The 20000-nt window shown below is 37.5% G+C and overlaps 1 protein-coding gene across 5 annotated transcripts in view; it reads right to left on the minus strand.

The window, feature by feature from the left end:
- LOC137641524 (neurofilament light polypeptide-like) overlaps positions 1-20000 on the minus strand; it is a 110563-nt gene that overhangs the window by 23472 nt on the left and 67091 nt on the right. The window contains exon 1 of one of the 5 annotated variants that reach the window (XM_068374161.1): positions 18536-18556. The exons of 2 other annotated variants lie outside the window; for them this stretch is intronic. Coding sequence is in view for 2 of the 3 variants with exons in the window: in XM_068374162.1 (XP_068230263.1) it covers positions 18090-18127 (38 nt within the window). In the remaining variant the exon portion in view is untranslated. Of the gene's footprint in view, positions 1-18089; positions 18225-18535; positions 18557-20000 lie in introns of those variants that run through there. 2 more of the 5 variants (XM_068374162.1, XM_068374158.1) reach the window with 2 other exon arrangements.

Here is a 20000-nt window from a genome sequence, read left to right on the forward strand (position 1 = left end):
CATATTAGAGAATGATGGCCTTGAAATATATTTTAATAATTTCTTGTCACGCATCTTGGATTTAGCAGCAGGCGTGGGCGAAAACTTGTTCCTTGCGAAATGCCCGAGGATGTAAAAGAAGAAGAAAAGCTAATTCCTATGAATTTTATATCAATCCTAAAAATGTTCTGACCGACATGACACGAAAAGAGAGAGAATAATGCTTCTCACCTGAAATCGATCTAATCAAATTCTAGCACTGGTAAATATATCAAACCCGAACCGACAAGAATAAAATTATGTTATATTTCGAGAAGTATTATTCTGGAGATGAAAAGGAGATGAGGAATAAGAAGACAGCCTGATGAAGCCTTGCTTAAGAGCAGAGATCCTCCTATGGCCAATCGATTCCTAATTACACCTAAAATCGACTCCACTCCTCTCTCTCTCTCTCTCTCTCTCTCTCTCTCTCTCCACTGCTTTATCAACTGGCACAGTCCCTTGGGTAAAATTTCACAATCTTTCTGATATTCATGAAACTTGACCAATTAATAGCTGATGACGAGAAAGCACTCCGCCATTGCTCACAAGGCCAAGAGTTATTCTATTGGCCTTGATTGCTCATAGTTCCCAAATGTATTTCATGATTGCTCGAGGCATCAAATATTTCATAATATGTCAACATGAGCAGAACTATCATTTTTAAGATTTCACAAAATTTATCTATCACTGGTCCATTATATATTTCTTTTGAGGACACGCAAGTCATTAGAATTTCTCCTCTTCACTAACACTCACAACGAAGCGAACACAGGCACACAAGCACCGCTGAAAGGCATCATTTCCTCTTACAAAGTGAAGGTTTTTTCCTCCATTCCTTGTGCTCCGCCACCACAACTCTTCTTCTTTATATAAAATGACGCTTAGAAATACATAAAAACACAAATATCTTATTGTGAGGTAAATTCTCATTAAACAAGCATAACTCATTCAATCAGGGTAAAGTCAAATATGACAATTTGCTCATATGTACGAGTTGAGAGAGAGAGAGAAAGAGAGCAAAAAAAAAATATATTTTGAAAAAAAAATCTAATATTCCAAATCGTGTTCTCGGGGAGCCTTCGGGCAAAGAAACCAGACACTCGTGGTCAGTTTTCCCACTCTTGAGGGAGGCCCTGAAGCTTGTGGTGATGATGACTGGAGGGGGGAGAGGGAAATGATAGGAGGAGGGAGAGACGATGCTTGCAACTGGAAACGTGACATCGACATCACTAACGTTTAACTAGAAACCTCTTATATGCAATGAGTTCTAAGAAAATAAGGGCATATATATATATATATATATAGAGAGAGAGAGAGAGAGAGAGAGAGAGAGAGAGAATTTCCATCATTTAGCACAGATGTAATAAAGACAACATTCTTTATTACACCTGTCAAACAATATGATGATCAGTATTTACGGGACTTATCATTAGAATTGTTTCTCTTTCTCCTCCCTCGTTTTTAGAAAGTTTTAACAATATTTTCCTGTTTTAGTAACCTTCGTTATACTAACATCCGTCTACAGAATATAATTAATCGTGATCAAAAGAACTTGGATGCTTACAACTTCAGTAATTGATCAGAGAATCGTACTAATGTTGAGAGAGAGAGAGAGAGAGAGAGAGAGAGAGAGAGTGAGTCTAGGGAACACGCACTTCGTAATAACAATGCAAGCTGATGATCGGTGAAACCAGGAAATTCCACGAACGATTTTGCCTGGGGTCACAGATAAAAGTCTATTCTTTACCCTACATCCGTTCAGCCTAACAGAACGGAATGGGTCCTTGCTTCCAACCTAGTGCTTCCAGAGCCCACTAGCAAGCAGTGGAATCCAATCGGAAATAGTTCGATACCTATCAAGGCTTAGAGGGAAGAGGCTAAACTCTCCATTTACTTTGTTTTCCTAAAAGCTACAAATAAACAAATAATCGACAAACACACAACCTTGGCGTCTTTCGAGGGTTTCTTAGAATTGCAAAAGAAAAACGATTACAGGGAAAAGAATGAATGTTGTTGTTTACCTAGAAGGAAGAGAGAGAAACAGATGGCACCGACTTTAATTGCACATTTTTACAAAGAAATATACCTACCGCAAGAGGTCCCCTGTGAAGAAAAATATAGACAACACAATTAACATTCCTGTAGCCATGGTCTAGTAGTTTACAAAGGCAGAGGGAAGTTGAATGTCTGGATTAATAGTGTGTGTATGTATACACACACACACACACTATATATATATATATATATATATAGTGTGTGTGTGTATATGTGTGTGTGTGTGTTTGTGTATGTGTTTCTTCACTCCATGTTGATATGAATGCAAATATAGTAGCTTTTTATTTGTTGCAAGATTAAGTTTTGAATATTGTTTCAAATAGTATCATGGAAATACCTGGATAACTATTGCTTGAACCAGAAGACTGACGACTTTTTATGTAACTAGCATAGTGAACAGTCTGAAAAAGTGAGAGAGAGAGAGAGAGAGAGAGAGAGAGAGAGAGAGATTCTTCACATAAACCAAGCTACATTAGCACCAAATCCTTCATCCTTTTTCTCAAGGCTAATTAAGCACTTTCACCATCATGTCTATCGCAGCCCTAATCATGATTGGACCTACGACGTCACCCCTACACCCCTTCTCACTCCACCCTCTCCCCTCCCCACAAAATCCGGTCCAGAGTTGGGGAGACAGTGAGAAAGAATGGCGAACCCCACTAATTGATTGTTTCGCTGGAACTCGGAAGAGGGGAGATGGAGTCTGGTGAAATATAGGGATGGTGGTCGTCAATCCCCAATCGATGGGGAATCGTCTGCATAACTACTTGCAGCTACAGACTGACTTGTCATCGAAAGCACTGTACTTTCAAATGACTAAAGTCAAGCTTTCTTTGACGGAATCCTATTGAAAGTAACATGAAAATAATAATCGTTTTTAGGGATTTAGTACCTAAAACAATCTATTTTATGAACCTAGTACCTAGAACAATCTACTTCTTATATCGTTTATTTATTTTATTGTTTCCTTTCCTCACTGGGCTATTTTTCCATGTTGGAGCCCTTGTGCTTATAGCATCTTGCTTTTCCAACTAGGGTTGTAGCTTGGCTAATAATAATAATAATAATAATAATAATAATAATAATAATAATAACATCTGCAAGAATAAACAAGCGAATGTATTTAGGACCGACAATAATTCTATCTGAAACATGCCAATAAAAGCCTGGAAAAGATGGAAAGAGAATGAAAACTTCCTGTGAGCAAAAATTCAACTTCTATAATGAAATTGAAGTTTTAATGCGAAGAAAAAAAATGATTTACAGCAAATTCTTGCAACAAAGTTAGAGAAAGTTTGAGTAATGAGTTGCCACACAGGATTTATTTTCTTATTTCTTGACAATGCAAACTTTTCCACGCAAACAACGACTGCGGCATGAAACAATAAGGCCTGGAGTGCGCGACATTTGTGAAGACCTATGCTTTTTTAATCTGCTTTAATAAAAGAAATACTTATGAACTTTTAAATAGAAAATTAATTTAACGAAAACTATTTGAGGTTCTCTTTTTAGAGTGCCAAGACGAAAAGCCAAGCAAATCTGCACTTTGATGGTATTGAACCATTTCCGTTTTATCAAAAATTTCGCCATACTTTAAATTATGTATTTCCTTATCACTCAACATGTAACTAAATTTATGTGATTCAGTACTTTAGCAGCAAATTTCTCTGACAGTGTTCGATACCAAGTTATCCCTCTCAAGTTCGCCTAACTGGGAATTGTCATCAGCATTTTCTGAGGTCAAGACGAAAGGCGTGAGGATAGCAACCTTACCACTAGGCACTTGCTGGGATACTAAAACACTGAACTTTTCTGGGACAAACCCATATCAAGGGGAAAAGTATGAATATATATACAGTATATATATATATATATATATATATTATGTATATATATATTATGTATATATATATATATATATTATATGTATGTATGTATATATATATATATTATATGTATGTTAAATATATATATATATTATATTATATGTATATATATATATATATATATATTATATGTATATATATATATTATATGCATATATATATATATATATAATTATATGTATATATATATATATATTATATGTATGTATATAAATATATATATATATATTATATGTATATATATATTATATGTATATATATATATTATATGTATATATATATATTATATGTATATATATATATTATATGTATGTATATATATATATTATATGTATATATATATTATATATATATATTATATGTATATATATATTATATATATATATATATATATATATATTATAGTTTATACACATAAACCTTTTTCCTTAATATGGGTTGTCCCAGAAAAGTTCAGTGTTCTAGTATCCCAGCAAGTGCCTAGTGGTAAGGTTGCTATCCTCACGCCTTTCGTCTTGACCTCAGAAAATGCTTATATATATATATATATATATATATGTATATGTATATATATATATGTATAAGTATATATATATATATTTATATATATATATATATATATAGATAGATAGATAGATAGATATACACACACATATATATATATATGAGAGAGAGAGAGAGAGAGAGAGAGAGAGAGAGAGAGAGAGAATTTCAATGGCAGTGTTATAAAAGTCTGATGCGTTGGTAAAAGTGAATTAACTCCTTTAATTATCCCTGTACGTAACAGATGTTGTATTATCAAAAGAACGAAAAAGCTTTGTTTTAACATTAGTGATAAGTAGAGTAAAATTCTTCACAAAATTATACTGAGGATATAGGTGTAAATATTAATGTTACAGAACTGCATCTCATCTTTAACTTTTAATTTGTCTAATATAAGTAAATTAACAAAATGAGAAAGGAAATTAGTATCCATTTTGAATGGCGCCCTGAGGATTGCTATAGAATACGACCATCCAAATCAATATAAAAACGGGAAAGCTTAGATTTTGTGTAAAATTTTCAATTGATCGATTTCAAATGTGCTTTTTTTTTCCTAAATACCCAAGAGAACATTGCCACCTTTCTCAAGTAACTTGGCACGCCTACGCCAGGCCCGGATGAAGCCAAAAAGCAACTTTGAAACTGAGCCCAATGCCAAATTCCTACCAAACTTTAACTTTCTTTACTTATTCTGCAAAAAACCTATCCACGCGATTTTGTTTTCGTTTTATCAAGGCGAAACGAACATAAAACACAAAGCTTCACGCACGTTTTATAGAAAAAAAAATTCGCATTGTATGTCTGCAACGGGTAACTTTCGAGGCACATCATCTCGCATTTCCGTTTTAACAAAGAAATGTAAACGCTGAAACAAAAGCAGACGCTGCACACTTTACCAACCTTCTCCTTTCCCCTTCTCATCTTGGCGAAATCATCTACCGCATCCATTTCCATTTTTTTTTTCAGAGTTCCCTTCTCATTGGAGGTCCTATTACTTACCCCCCCCCCCCCCATCGATGCAGCCCTAAGCCTCATAATCCTTACCCACACTCATCCTCTTGTGAAAATAAAGGGTTCATTTTGCTTTGGGAAGTGTTTTTATTTGAAGCGTTTTGGGTTACCATATTTATACAGTCGTTATTTAATTTTCAAAATCATCTACAGACTGTGTGAATCTGAAACGCTTTTCTGTAAAACCAATGGGCGAAAAACCTAATTTTTCATATATATAGACCAACGGTAATACAGCTATTCCTATCACACAATGAATATTAATTGTATCGATTCTGCTGGGTTAATTAAAGAAAAAGAAACAAGCACCCGTCCATCGCGTGACCGGGCTTGTGTGATATTAAGGCATCCAATGAAAAGTTAATTGCGCAAACGTTGTGCAACAAGTTAATCCATCCCGATTAATTAGTAATAGACATCAGCTACAATAAACAAAGGCTAAAGATAACATAGCTAATGTTAATTTCCTTTATTCGTTGCATTTGCTTTTGGGAATCATATCCTATAAAAATGTAAAGTTAATTTCAACTATTGAGTAATAAACTTTAATGTAATATTCATACGACAGTCATTGAATATATTTGATTTGGTACCGAGAAAAACATGTTAGGTTAGGCCTAAAATATCTGTATATTCTGTATTGAATTTTAGAATTCTTAAGTTTTTGTTTCATTCTGTAAAACAATTGACATATAATTTTTGAGTCGTTACCAATACGCTATTTACACTAACAGCATGAGAGAGAGTGAGTATGAAGCCATTTTGCTGAAAAATTCTATTGATCACTTCATTCAATTACACAGAAGGCTTATAAACATTGTATTAAACTCCCCCACTTTTACCATACTCGCTCTTGCTTTTCCCGAATACTACAGCTCCTTCTTTCCAACACATTTTCTGCTCCATCATCCAGGTTTTTTTTTTTTTTTTTTCTCGGAATCATACATTCTTCACCTAATCATCGTTCATTCTTTCTAAATAACCAATCCTCTACCCTGTTCGAATATTTCAACTACTGTGAAGCTTCAGTTATTCAACGTCCCCACCCTTAATTATCTTCAATGGTAGCCAGCTCTGTAAGAGTCGAGCTTGACTCATTGTGCTGGTAATTCTCCTTCTTATAATAATAATAATAATGATCATAATGATAATAATAATAATAAATTCACATAGCAACGTTGGTCAATTAACCCATCGTTGCTCAGATAACATACATTAAAGCTCAAGACGTCCAAGTAATGGCTATGATATAACCCCCCTTGTTCTCAGAGTAACGTGAAATCCTCAACTAGTAATAGCCTTAGAGTTTGCAGACCGATACTTTTCCACTCTGTTAAATGAAATGCGTAATCGAAATTAAAAAGTATTAACATCAGTAAAGAATTGATTATTCAAAGCAACCGTAGGTTTCAGATAACATAAAATTTTGAATCTTTTAGAAATTCAAAACAATAATACTGTATTCCAAAGGCGCATAATGTTACATCTGAAGTTGAACTATAAAATGAATCACGTTAGTGTAATATCTTGTATCGAGAGAGAGAGAGAGAGAGAGAGAGAGAGAGAGAGAGAGAAATTTATATCTAATGCCAGAGAAGAGAATGTGGTTTATGTTGAGCCTAAAACACCTGGTTGTATAGACACTTTTGGAAAGAGGAGATTCAGCCCAATAATATCTTTGGTTTTTCGCTATATGTTCCATATGTCGTAAACACAGACATTAAACAGGTATTTCAGCATCGTCCATCGCAAATGGGTTACAAGCTTACATAAATAAATACGCTTATAAAGTTTAAAAGCAGTAAGTATTGGGCCACATACTTTCGCCTCGCATGCAGTGTTTGTGGAGCCACGATAAATTTAAGTCCTTGGCAAGCTACGTGGAAAACAAACGACCTTTTTTTCTTATAAAGAAAAGGGGAACACGATCGTTACTTTTAAAACTAATCTTGACGCAATCAGCCTGAAAAGATGTCCACAAGTAATGTGCGAGTAAGCGACATCGTAAAAATAATTCGAGATGCAATGTGTAAATTCTTGGTGCTCTAACGTGAATAATATTAATTGCCAGGAATAATGGCCCATTACTAATGATTATGTTTCTTTCAAAACTTATAAGTGACTTTAATAGTAAAAGGGCGAGAATATGCACATCTAAATTGCGGAAGTTAACGTTTGAAAACTAATAAAAACAGGAAATGGTGCACCTAATAGTCCAAGTTCAAGAAACAGTAAAATATAACTAAAATGAATGAGTGGGCGCTCACACCCTCACACATATCTTAAATAAGTTCGATCCCTGCTACCTTCCTCTTGCAACTCTGAATCAAGGATGTTGGATGTAACAATGTGGAGGAAACCCCCCATAACATCAGTCGCTTGATAGAGTTATACAGAAGACTCGTAAAGAGAGAGAGAGAGAGAGAGAGAGAGAGAGAGAGAGAGACCTACTGTTCCAGCCCTCTAGACGAATAGAGAAGCTGTCATACCAACTGATGCCCAAAATATTATGTAAAAATAAAATAAACCTGATAACAATGACTGACGCATAGTGGATGGCTGACTCGCAAGAGTAGCAAAGTTAGCTGAGCAGAGTGCTTCTCCCGATGATTTTCTTGAGAGAGAGAGAGAGAGAGAGAGAGAGAGAGAGAGAGAGAGAGAGAGTGACCATCACAATAGTTCATTTATAGTTGATTACATGAGTATGTAACAAGGATGTCCTCCCTATATGCAAGTAGTCATTTTCTCGAAAGATCGAATAAGCAACTCGGGGTACCGGAGGCAATCTTGCAAAAATAGAAAAACATTATAAAAAGACGACCACATCTCGGAGAGTTTTCTCTGACTGACATTGCCACCGAGCTTATGAAAATAACTTTGAAATAGTGTTTTGTGATATATTCTATATGGGAAATGGGGTAACTTGCACTGAATTATAACCTAAATTTTAAATGGACACGTGTGGCAAAATAATAATATATGGAAAGGGTGTTTCTTACGCAATGGTTTAATGCTAGTTTTCTGGGGTTCTATTAAAGGATGATTTCTGAATCAATATTCAGTTGAGTGGGGGTCATATATATATATATATATATATAGAGAGAGAGAGAGAGAGAGAGAGAGAGATTAGCCTACACAAACAAGGAATTTTGAAATTTTGTGCACGTCTATGTACAAATACATCACTTACGTTGAAAATAATTCTCTGTTAGATAACCTCGACTAAATAATCGTAAATGTAATAATTGCATTTACATAAACACAAAAAACACACATGCAGTAAACAATGTCTCGTGAATATCCGGGCACTTCCTGCACATCTGAGCATTGGCACAACTCTCTCTCTCTCTCTCTCTCTCTCTCTCTCTCTCTCTCTCTCTCTATCGTTTTAAATGAACAGCTGTCATTGCTAATATGAATAGACTCTCACCACCTAAATGTGGCCCCTTTAACAAGCGCACACCTGCCCAATCTATCCATGTACACAACCCTACGCGAGCTGGCTAACCAAGAACCCCCCCCCCTCCCCCCCGGCACCAGCGCCCAAAGCTAGGACTCATTTTAGGCAGTTCCCCCGGGGGACTAGCTACCGCAATCTATTGGGTCATATTGACTTCAAGGTCAGCCAACTGGTCTGACCCAGTGCTGCCCACGACAAACACAAGAGTGCGAGCTGGCCTCTTCTTGGACACCCATAGATGATGTTGGCACTCCTTTTCAGAATAGGACTTCTTCTTTTCACTCACAATAATACTTCAACGATTTTTCAGAATACGAGAAAGCTACCTACTGAAACAGCCGAATTATCATTATGTTACATATATGACTAACCAACTAACTAACTAACTATAATATATATATATATATATAATATATATATATATATATATATATATGTGTGTGTGTGTGTATATATAGATATATAGATATATATATCTATATATGTATATATATCTATCTATCTATCTATCTATATATATATATATATATATATATATAATAATTTCAAATAAGCCATATATATTAATACATTAAAGTCTGGATTCTCTTAACGACCTCGGGATCAGAGCCCCAGGCGAAATCACTCAAAGACTATAGTATCAGACCGGCCGGGAATTGAACTCTGGTCCAGGATACCTGTATGCCAGTGACCATGCCACTCAGCCACGAAGAAATATAAAAGTCAATGACAATTCTTCTATACATATACTTGTCAAATTCAGGTTTTCTGTACTTAGAATTGAAATCAACCCATCTTCACCATCGTAGCTAATTGGTAGGTCTGGGACTTGGCATTCGATTAATGATAATTTTTTTTTCTTTTTGCACATTTAAACGTGTTTCTCATATTTCGAATAAGCCATTTATATATTATACATTATATATATTTACTTATGAATATATAATCGAAAGTGATAAATATTTTTTTCAATAAATTTGAAAATTTCAAATAGCATTTGACTCGATATCTGCCAAGCATAGTAAATAACCATAAAAAAATGATGTTATGAAACGGTTGGATTTATAAACTTTTCATAAGACGAGTAGAAGAATATTCAAAACACGCTAGTCAAAATACAAGAGTAAAAATGTAAAATAGACAGCAGCTTTGTTCAGCGACACAAATTTTTATCTTGTGTCTTTCTTCTTACCTTCCATTCTTCTTTCCCGATGAATGAGACACCCCGTTATGGTAAGAAGGCAAAGAAAACCTTCCCATGATGAAGACATTCTTATTCAGCCTAGGTGCTCATGAGAAAGAATAAAGTGGTTGAGTTTGGCAAGGGAGAGTAACGCAGAATAGGGGAATGAGTATGGATGGTCGATGTTGCTTTCTTATGCAACTTACCTGTTGGCGAGAGGGAAATAAAGAAACGAACAAAGGACAGAAGAACGGTGACTGTTTGGTGGACACGTATCACTGGCACGCTCCACGCCACCAAGATGCATCCTTCATTTACACGTTAATTGCCAAACACAAGGATCTCTGTGTATGCTTCGCTACAGATCTCTGCAAACAATTTTAGACAGAGCTTTCTAATGACAAGAGACACGTCTATATCCCTCCATAGTCGTATAAAAATGCACAAGATGATTTTACAATCATATTTGCCCCCAAATTAATTTAAACGTGCATATGCTTCACCTATAAAACGTTACATTAACGCCATCAAGACCTAAATAGGGTTGTACCCACCTACCACTCATTCGATCAGGGCAGTCAAAAACACCGGATGTGGTCAGTACTTGGATGGGTGACTAACAAAGAAAAGACAGGTGTACTATAAATAGCTCCCGAAAAACAGTTGGCAAAAGCCTTCCAGCGTCTCCCTTCCAATGGGGTATGGTGAAAACATATATACACGACACACACACACACACACACACACACACATATATATATATATATATATATATATATATTGTGGAGGGATGAGGCCATACGCCCCGTCAAGGAGGAATCACCAGCCAAGGTTAGCCCCGATCTTGCTTCAAGGTCAAACTAGAGCTGGTACTTTCCAAGGTCGCCATTGCCAAAAAGGTGAAATATCTTGGCACCTTCGCAAACCAATAGGATTCTCTTTCCCGACAGAACATCTAGCCAAGGATACTTAAGACACCATCATTCCAATCTGGTTTTTTAAATAAACCGTTAGAGTAAAATTCCCAACGGCTGAAGGATCATTTTCAATCATATTTTGGATATTTTCGTTAGGCCCCTCATACCAAATCCTCAAACTGATTCAAATATATTGAATAAGAAATAGCACAAATTTCAAATTTTCACCACCAGCGATGGCAATTCACTTTTCTCCACAAGAGTGATTACATAATATACAAAGGAAGTCAGTTGTTCGTAAAATACACAAGTTACAGAAAATTGCCTTTCAATCTTTTGATCTTAATGATCACAGTTTTTTTCTTGTTATTATTTCTGAACAGGTATACTGGAGAGAGTGGTGTTCTCCCCGAAGACTTTGCAAAGTGAAGGCTAAACTGTGCACGACATGAGGCGAGCTTAAGAACGTACCAGACAAAACGGACACAAACGTCTCGCTGTATATTCACTAAAAGTCACGGCTTGTTTATGCTACCTCTGAGAATGTAAACCCTACACATGTAGAGGAAAGAAGGAAAAATTCAAAGATGAATAATCTTGTCTTTTACCCAAACAAATGGAAAAGGAAATGTCAAGTAATGGTAATGTTATTATTATTGCAAGCAGGCAAACAACCCAAGGGCTAAGACTAGGAAAAATACCCCATTAAGGAAAGGAAACTAGGAAATGAATACATTACAAGAGAAGTGATGAACAATCGAAATAAATTATATCAACAACAGTAACATTTAATTAAATCTTTCATATATAAAGTATCAAAACTTAAAAAAAACCAAGAGGAAGTGAAATTAGATAGAATAGCGTGCCCGAATGTATCCCCCAAGCAAGAGAACTCTAACCCAAGACAGTGGAAGACCATGGTACAGAGGCTATGGCACTACTCATTGTACCCAAGACTAGAGAACAATGGTTTAATTTTGGAGTGTCCTTCTAGAAGAGCTGCTCACCATAGCTAGAGAGTCTTCTACCCTTTCCAAGAGGAAAGTAGCAATGAAAAACGCTATAGTTAACCCCTGAGCGATGAAGAATTGTTTGCTAATAGCGTTGTTAGGTGTATGAGGAAAGAGGGGTAATGTGTAAAGAATAACTTGCAAGCAGATACAGTATGTGATGAGTATTGGTACAGTAAAATGTACATTATTCATAAAAATTATTTTTCTTCAAATTATATCAGCGTGACTTTTCGTAATGAAATAAACAACCTGCACATCACCTATTTCTTTGCCTAAGTCTTCCCTATTTCAGATAGGCCTACAGATCAATCCTGAAAAACAGACGCTAGTGAGAGCCTTATATATTTGTATCACGATTTTTTTTTTTTATCAGTAATCGAGCAAAGGTCCTTCGGTAACATTACTCTTTTTGGACTATCAATCACAATAAATATATTTTTAAAAAATCATTGGGGACAATTTAATGAAACAAAGCAAGATTACCTGTACCTTCAATTAACAGCTGTTGGTTTTAAAGGCGCAATAGAAGGGGGTAAAGGAAGTACTGATTGGCAGAGAACAACCTTGCCTTTACGACAGGACACCACGATGATTGGCTCTCAACTCGCAACAATATGCAGACGCCCTCCCTCCCACCCATTGACCAAAGACCTACAATCCCAACCCCCTTCTAGTACCCTAATCTCTCTCTCTCTCTCTCTCTCTCTCTCTCTCTCTCTCTCTCTTTGTTCCGACACAAAAGATAGCTGGAAAAAGTCCCGAGTTTATGTATCACATAAATTTCCGTAGACCCTAACACAGAAGCGAAGCTAATTAAGACATACGTAAAGTAACGATATGCTTTCACGAAATAAACCTAAACAATAATGACGAGGTTAAATAAAATGAAGCTACAAATCTGAACATGGATGGACACATCACGCTCTACCTTCCCGAGTAGTCTTTGGGAATCGGTTGCATAGCAACCACAGACTTCGAAGCAGTATCAATTGCAGTCAGGTCCCCCGGCTTCTGACCGCCTTTCTGAACCTTACAACTTTCTCCCACAGTAGAAAATATTTCAGAACTGTAGAAAAAATAATTCAAAACGTACCCATGCGAATTATTTCCATTAGCACATCTGGTAATCCAAGTGGTATTTTACAGGTCTGTTATGATTGGCAGCGGCAAAGGACAGGACAATGTCCTAGAAAACGACTGTATACATATGATCAGTGCCCAAGGCCCCTCTCCATCAAATCAGGACCAGGGAGGGCCAGACAATGGCTGTTGATGACTCAACATGTAGACCCGACCCGCCTTAGCCGTACGTAGTTCACAAGCACGGTGAGGTGTAGACAACTAAAAATTATCGAGCCGGAGCGGGTTTCGAACGGATTTCGAACTCCCATCCAACAGAATGCGAGACAGGGACGTTTCCAATAGGCTAGCACAGCCATCAGAAGCAAGCAATTCTGGCAAATAATCTTCTCCCAACTGCAAACCGAGACGTTCTCCGAAATCAAACAGCGACAAACAAACGAAATGACACAGGGACCGACGTTCAGTTTAGCCTGGTAATTAGCGGCCTTGATTGCAGCCAACCATTAAGAGATTGCTTAACGCTTCGCATCCTTCGTTTGGAGGCACGGGCCTAAATTGAACTATTTCCTCGAGCGGTTTCGTAATGTGGTTCATGATCCATAACTTTGGCTAAAGAATAGCATACAATCCAATGAACGAACATGGGAAGCACAAACAAGCTCTAAGACTCTTAAGGATCTAAAGTTTTCCATCACATACTAATAGTAATTATTTCCGTTCCCAAATTTATCTGTATTTATGAAACCATGAACATTACCTTCTCCCAAGAAGTATTAGAATAACAGAAGATATCTCTTGATTGTACTGCTAACAAGAGAACTTACAAATAATTTGATAAAAAACATCTTGGTAAAATTCCATAACGTAGGAGATTTTCATGTTTTTAATTCACTGAATGCGAGTGACATCCCTTTTTTTTTATTACGAATTCTTCAATCTAAATTTAATTACGGGTATCGACATTTCGACACATTAACCTAACACCTTTTTCTTTTCCTTGCTGTATCAAGACGACGTTTATCAGCTGACTGGGCAATTTTAAATAAACAAAACTCTCCTCCTCCTCAGTTAAATCCTAATTAAGAAGGACACTTGTATTCTAATTAACTTGGCTCTCCTGAGTACTTCAAAGTCGTACATGCCAACAGAGAGAGAGAGAGAGAGAGAGAGAGAGAGAGAGAGAGAGAGTCAAGTATATTTCCAGATGATAACAAATTAGGTAAAATTCTCAATGGTTTTGATAGAGGGCAAATGAAAAAAAAAAAAAAAACCTGAAGGAAAAGGGGAAAAAAACGACACGACAAACAAAGCCAAGAAAACAAACAATGCTCCACAGAGTGCAACGATCAAAATCTTTCAAAGTACTATACTGCTCTCGGAGATCTTACACACCACTTGAGTTCACATAGAGCGAGTTAAGCCTTAAAAGCACAGCCACCCTATTTGTCTTCAAGTGTCACTTGTTTACTACAAGAGCAGACCCGCCCTGACGCGCCTCACAGATCTCCACACTTTTTTTTTTTCTTTTCTTTATCCAACCGACTCCTGGAGTAACGTCGATACCCGGCCACTTTCCAAGGATTCTTCTGACCTTAACGAAAAATAGAACGATTAATAATGAAAGTTCGGGAAGGGGGTCATCTCTAGAGGAATGATGGGAGGGGGAAGATGGGACAGCGTCAGCCCACGCCCGCCCGCCCGCCCGCCCGCCAGCCAGCCTTCTTTCCTTCCTCCCTGTGTAGGCGAGTGGGCAAAAGGGATCCCTTGTCCCCAAGCCATCCGATGTCCCCTCATCTCATCAGGTGTCCTATTTCCAGGTAACTTTAAAAGAAAGGACTTGACGATGAGGTTGTCACGAACGTCAACACTATATCCTGCGAACCTCAGGAGACAGTCTACACACAAAAGTGGGCGTGCCTGAATAATATGGGCGTGGCTGCCTGAGTTTCAGCGTCCCTTCCCCCTAGTACTCACCCACCCACTCAGTGAGAAAGCGAGGGTGGGAGGGTGAATGAGGGAGTGTATTAAAGAGGAGATAGCATGACGATGAAGGGGCGCACCAGACTTCCAGCTATTTAAACACTTACAGACAGAGACAGAGAGATACGGTATTGTCCGTTTGCCTGTTTATTCGTTGACCATTGTCAACAGGAACATTGAAAAAGAAAAAAAAGTCCAACTGGAAACCTTATCATAATCAGGTTTTGGTCAATTAAGAATGGAATAAAAAGAAATGAAAGCTCTCAGAATTCATTACTAAATGCAGAAAAAAATACAATACTTTTGCCGTTACGATTTGAAAATATATATAAAAAATGCAAAATCCATACAACCCCTTTTCAAGAATTGATATAGTAACCCTGCAGCTCAACTGTACTACAAATTTCTGTTGAACCAGCCTCTAAACACTAAAATGCTAAATAATTACGCGGAATTCCAACGAGAGCTAACATGGATTGAAGCTGGAGATGGATTTGAATAGCAAAAAATCCCAGTGGTCACAATGAGCCTCACAGCATTGGTTATGGTAGAATCTTGTTAGGAACGAGTTCTGCGGTTACCATAGAAACAGGGTTTCATGGACAAAACTTTCTCTCCCTTTCATTATTCGGTAAATTACTACAATTAACGCAACCCTTCCAAGCACCAGTCAAAAAGAGGGAGTAAAAATCCCAGTTGGCAATGCCAATAGATCAATAACCTCTATTTCAGTTCATGACAGAGAGAGAGAGAGAGAGAGGGGGGGGGTTAAACCCTGTAGATAATTCTGATATATAACTTTAAATATCAAGGGGGATAAATAATTTCTTATCTTATCAGATGGTGGAAGCTTAGATGGAAAGTAGCATGGTTTAATTAAAGATTAATAACTAAGAATTTTGTTTAGCTTTATCTACTAATAAGAAAAAAATAAAGAAATATCTCTGAAATAAAGACAAACCAAAGAAAGAAGTATTACAAGAGCCATTTCTTCTCATGAATATCTAATTTCCTGTTGCACCAAGGCACCCATCGTTGTATATCAAATGCAATTTGGCAGTGGTGTAGGAAACGACTCTTCTCATTCATGACAGAACCGAAAAACTCGAGCCAGTCATCACTTGTCAACGAAAGCAATGAAGGTACCTGGGCCAATGCACCTGCGCATCTGCTTATTTTTGTTCTTAATGTTAGGGGGTATAGTGATGAAAGGGTCTGCGTATCGACAAGATCAGCAAAGCTGTACTAGTCAGAGCCCCCCATATTAAGTTGGTTTGCTGTGAGCGATCAGACCAAAATCTCCCACCATCACCAATCCTCAGAGGCTAGTGTAGTGATGAAAATTGACCAAACTCCAACAATAATAAAGACATGTCTGAAGTGGAATAAAACCGGCTGCATTTGTTGTTCTTAGAGGTATGGATTCAAGGTGTTCCCCTAAAAAAGCCAGTGAACCCTATCATTATGACAGAGAGAGAGAGAGAGAGAGAGAGAGAGAGAGAGAGAGAGAGAGAGAGAGAGAGAGAGAGAGAGAGTGAGTTTACAGTGTGTCGTGCAGATTTATGCATGCGTATGTAGCCTATAGATATGTGAATGCGCCCTTGAAGGCTGCCTTTAAATTACAAATAATTCTGCTTTAGATACTCTCAATATATAAACGTTCTCTTCCTCCCACATTAGCTGCAACCACACCCACAACGCTCCCGACCTTGTTACGCCATGGAGATTACTTGCTGACGTAAAAAAAAAAAAATTATTCTAAAATGATGATCATCGAAGAAATCCACGTACAGAGAGAGAGAGAGAGAGAGAGAGAGAGAGAGAGAGAGAGAGAGAATATGCGTTAGGACGACGACACTGGTAGAGGATTACATACATGATTATTATTATTATTAAATGCTAAGCTACAACCCTAGTTGGAAAAGCAAGATGCTATAAGCCCAGGGGTCCCAACAGGGAAAATAGCCCAGTGAGAAAAGGAATCAAGGGAAATTGAAATATTTTTAATAACAGTAACAACGTTAAAATAAATATTTCTTATATAAACTAGAAAAGACGTGCAATGGGTAAAGAAGAAACAAGAATAATTCCTTTGAAGGGTCCACAAAGGCTCAGTATACTACTCATGTTACCCGTAAGCCCGGTATCAAAATAAACTGATGGAAATTTTGTATAATGAGCTTGTGTGTAGCTATCACAATTTATGAACACAGTATTTGTACAGGTATGCCATCAGAACTTCATCATGAGGGACATTTACGGACAATATTCAATGTTCTTGTTTTCTTGGTTTGCATAAGTGAAAATGCTCTAAAGAGGACACCTTCTTAGAAAGTGAAAGATTCCTTATACTGCAAAACACAATTCACAGCTGTTCAAGACAATTTAAAAAAGAAAAGAAAAATGAAATTCACATATGTAAAACCTATTGATCCTTTTCACTACTAGAAATTACTCAAGCGCAAGAAAACGCCCACTTCAATACAAAATCACAGCAGCTTCATCCCAATTTCTTTTTCTTTTCATACCAACTCGACTCTCCCTGCCCAGTTTGTCCTAAAAAACATTCAAATTTTAAACTTCACACTTTAAAACCACAGTTTGTCCCTGTTTTGAACACTTACGCACACACCCGAGTTTCTCCCGGATAGCCACTAAATTAGTTCAACCTTTTTTCTCGCTTTACTGATTTCGAGCTCAGACCGACACAGAGGAAGACATCGGGGGAAGGTTCCTTAAAGTTGCTTTTTTCAAAAAGAAAATTATTTTGGAGTTCCAGTTAAATACACGGGAAGCGTGTACAAGGCTCACGGAGAATATGTAAATGGTTATCTAAACGTTATTGATCAAAAATAAATCAACAGAATCACTTGACGAGAAATCATAAGGAATAGTGCTACTACCTATTAATGAACGCCCAAAACAAGTGTGAATTACCAAGATATGTCGTCTCGAAGAATATTCTGTGTTGCCATTTGTTATTCCGCGAGGAGGGTTATTTACCAAAACCCATTCACAAGCACTTGCGCACAAGCAAGTCAGCTGAGGTGACCATGCACTCCCAAACCCCGCCACCCAAGCTCTTCTCAACTCCACCGACGCCGAACAGGTTTCCAGCCCTACTTGCATGGCTCAACCCTGGCTGCTGTCTGGGAACTTTGCAACACAGGAGAATACTTTACAGCTTTCAGTTAAAGTTATGTGGGGAGAAAAACATGGCGTAGCTCCGGTGCACTAAAATTATTTTAATTTTATAACGTTGGAATGATTTGTATAATTTGAAAAATATTGTAACACGCAACCTGGTAATGGATGATTGTTTAATTATTCGGTTTTCGTGAAGACTAACAAATTAATAGTTTTAAATGATCACCAAACCTTACAGAAAATTGAAGCTTCTTGGCCGGGAAACAACACAGTGTAACTTCAAAGGAAGGCAATGTAATTTCAGCCATTCCAGGGTGCTGGCGAAGAAACCTGTGCATGTTCTACCAAGAGACAGACTGCCACTGGCGATGGATAATGAATAGACAAAATGCGCCGCCCAGGCGGAAAGAGTAAAACGCGCCTTCAAAACATCCACACGCCTTTAAGCTCCCCAATAGCCATTAACAAAGGATTCCCAAGAGAGAAAGAAAGAGCGTAATACCTGATATCGATTTTTTGTTCATAAAAAAAGTAAGCAATGAGATGTCCCTACGAAGTCTGAAGTCAGCAATTGTGCTTGCAATACTCCAGGAAAAGATCCATGTAAAACGCCCCCATTGTGGACCTATGAACATGGTGGATGGTAAGTTAGGAATACTACATTAATGAAATACATCAAGATTTGAGGCCTTGGGATGAGTTCAGTTCTTGCATTAGCGTTAAGTTTGACTAAGATTGCGGAGCATGCGTCTACAGGACACCAAAATACGCTAAGTGGAGAGATAAAATCTATATTGAAAATGACAAGAAATGAACTCGCCACGGAAACTTTCAGAAGATGAATAATGAATTGAAATGGCTGACACGTAAAAATACGCATATCAACAGTTACAAAGGATACAAACCAGGAAGCTATTTCGTTTGAAATTGATTTTGGGAGGGGGGGGATGGAAAAATATTTGCGTCTGTAGTTTCAGATCTTTCTCATATATATATATATATATATATATATATATATATATATTATACACGTGTATCTGCATGTACGAGCAAAGACTACGCTCAATTTTATTTTCAAAGTCACAGAGAGAGAGAGAGAGAGAGAGAGAGAGAGAGAGAGAGAGAGAGAGAGAGACGCATCTGGCGGGAAACTACAATGAAACAGGGTTCACACAATCCTAAATAAAAAAAGAGAAAACAAATAGAAGCCATGAAAACGACAAGATGAGTAGTGACAAAAGCATCACAGCCTATCTCCAGGGAACAAAGTGAAAGGATTGACAAACACTTAAATCAAACGTGGATTAATCGCATGCAACCGAAGGCAACACTGTATTTACACTGATATCCCAAACAGTCCTTAAAAATAGCGTCATGAACTGCGAGGTACAGTACCAAGCACAGATGCAGTTGGCAACAGCGTCGTCGCCGGGCCGGCCGGTCTATTGCATAACGGCTGACGCTATGGGAGAGGGAAAGCGAGGATGGATCGTGGGATAGCCCCCACGTAAGGGAGAGGGGGCGGCAAAGAGGGAAGAGACAAGGGGGTGGTGATGGGGAGAAGTTGACTGGTCCTGCCTGCCAGCCTGGGAGAGATGACAGACACGCCTGGGATGACCGGGTACACAAGACCACATACTCTATATACAGTACATAGATTTGGATAGGATAGGGGAAAAAAAGTGCCCAGGACGAGAGCTA

Source organism: Palaemon carinicauda, chromosome 5 (assembly GCF_036898095.1).
Source record: "Palaemon carinicauda isolate YSFRI2023 chromosome 5, ASM3689809v2, whole genome shotgun sequence".
Lineage (NCBI taxonomy): Eukaryota > Metazoa > Arthropoda > Malacostraca > Decapoda > Palaemonidae > Palaemon > Palaemon carinicauda.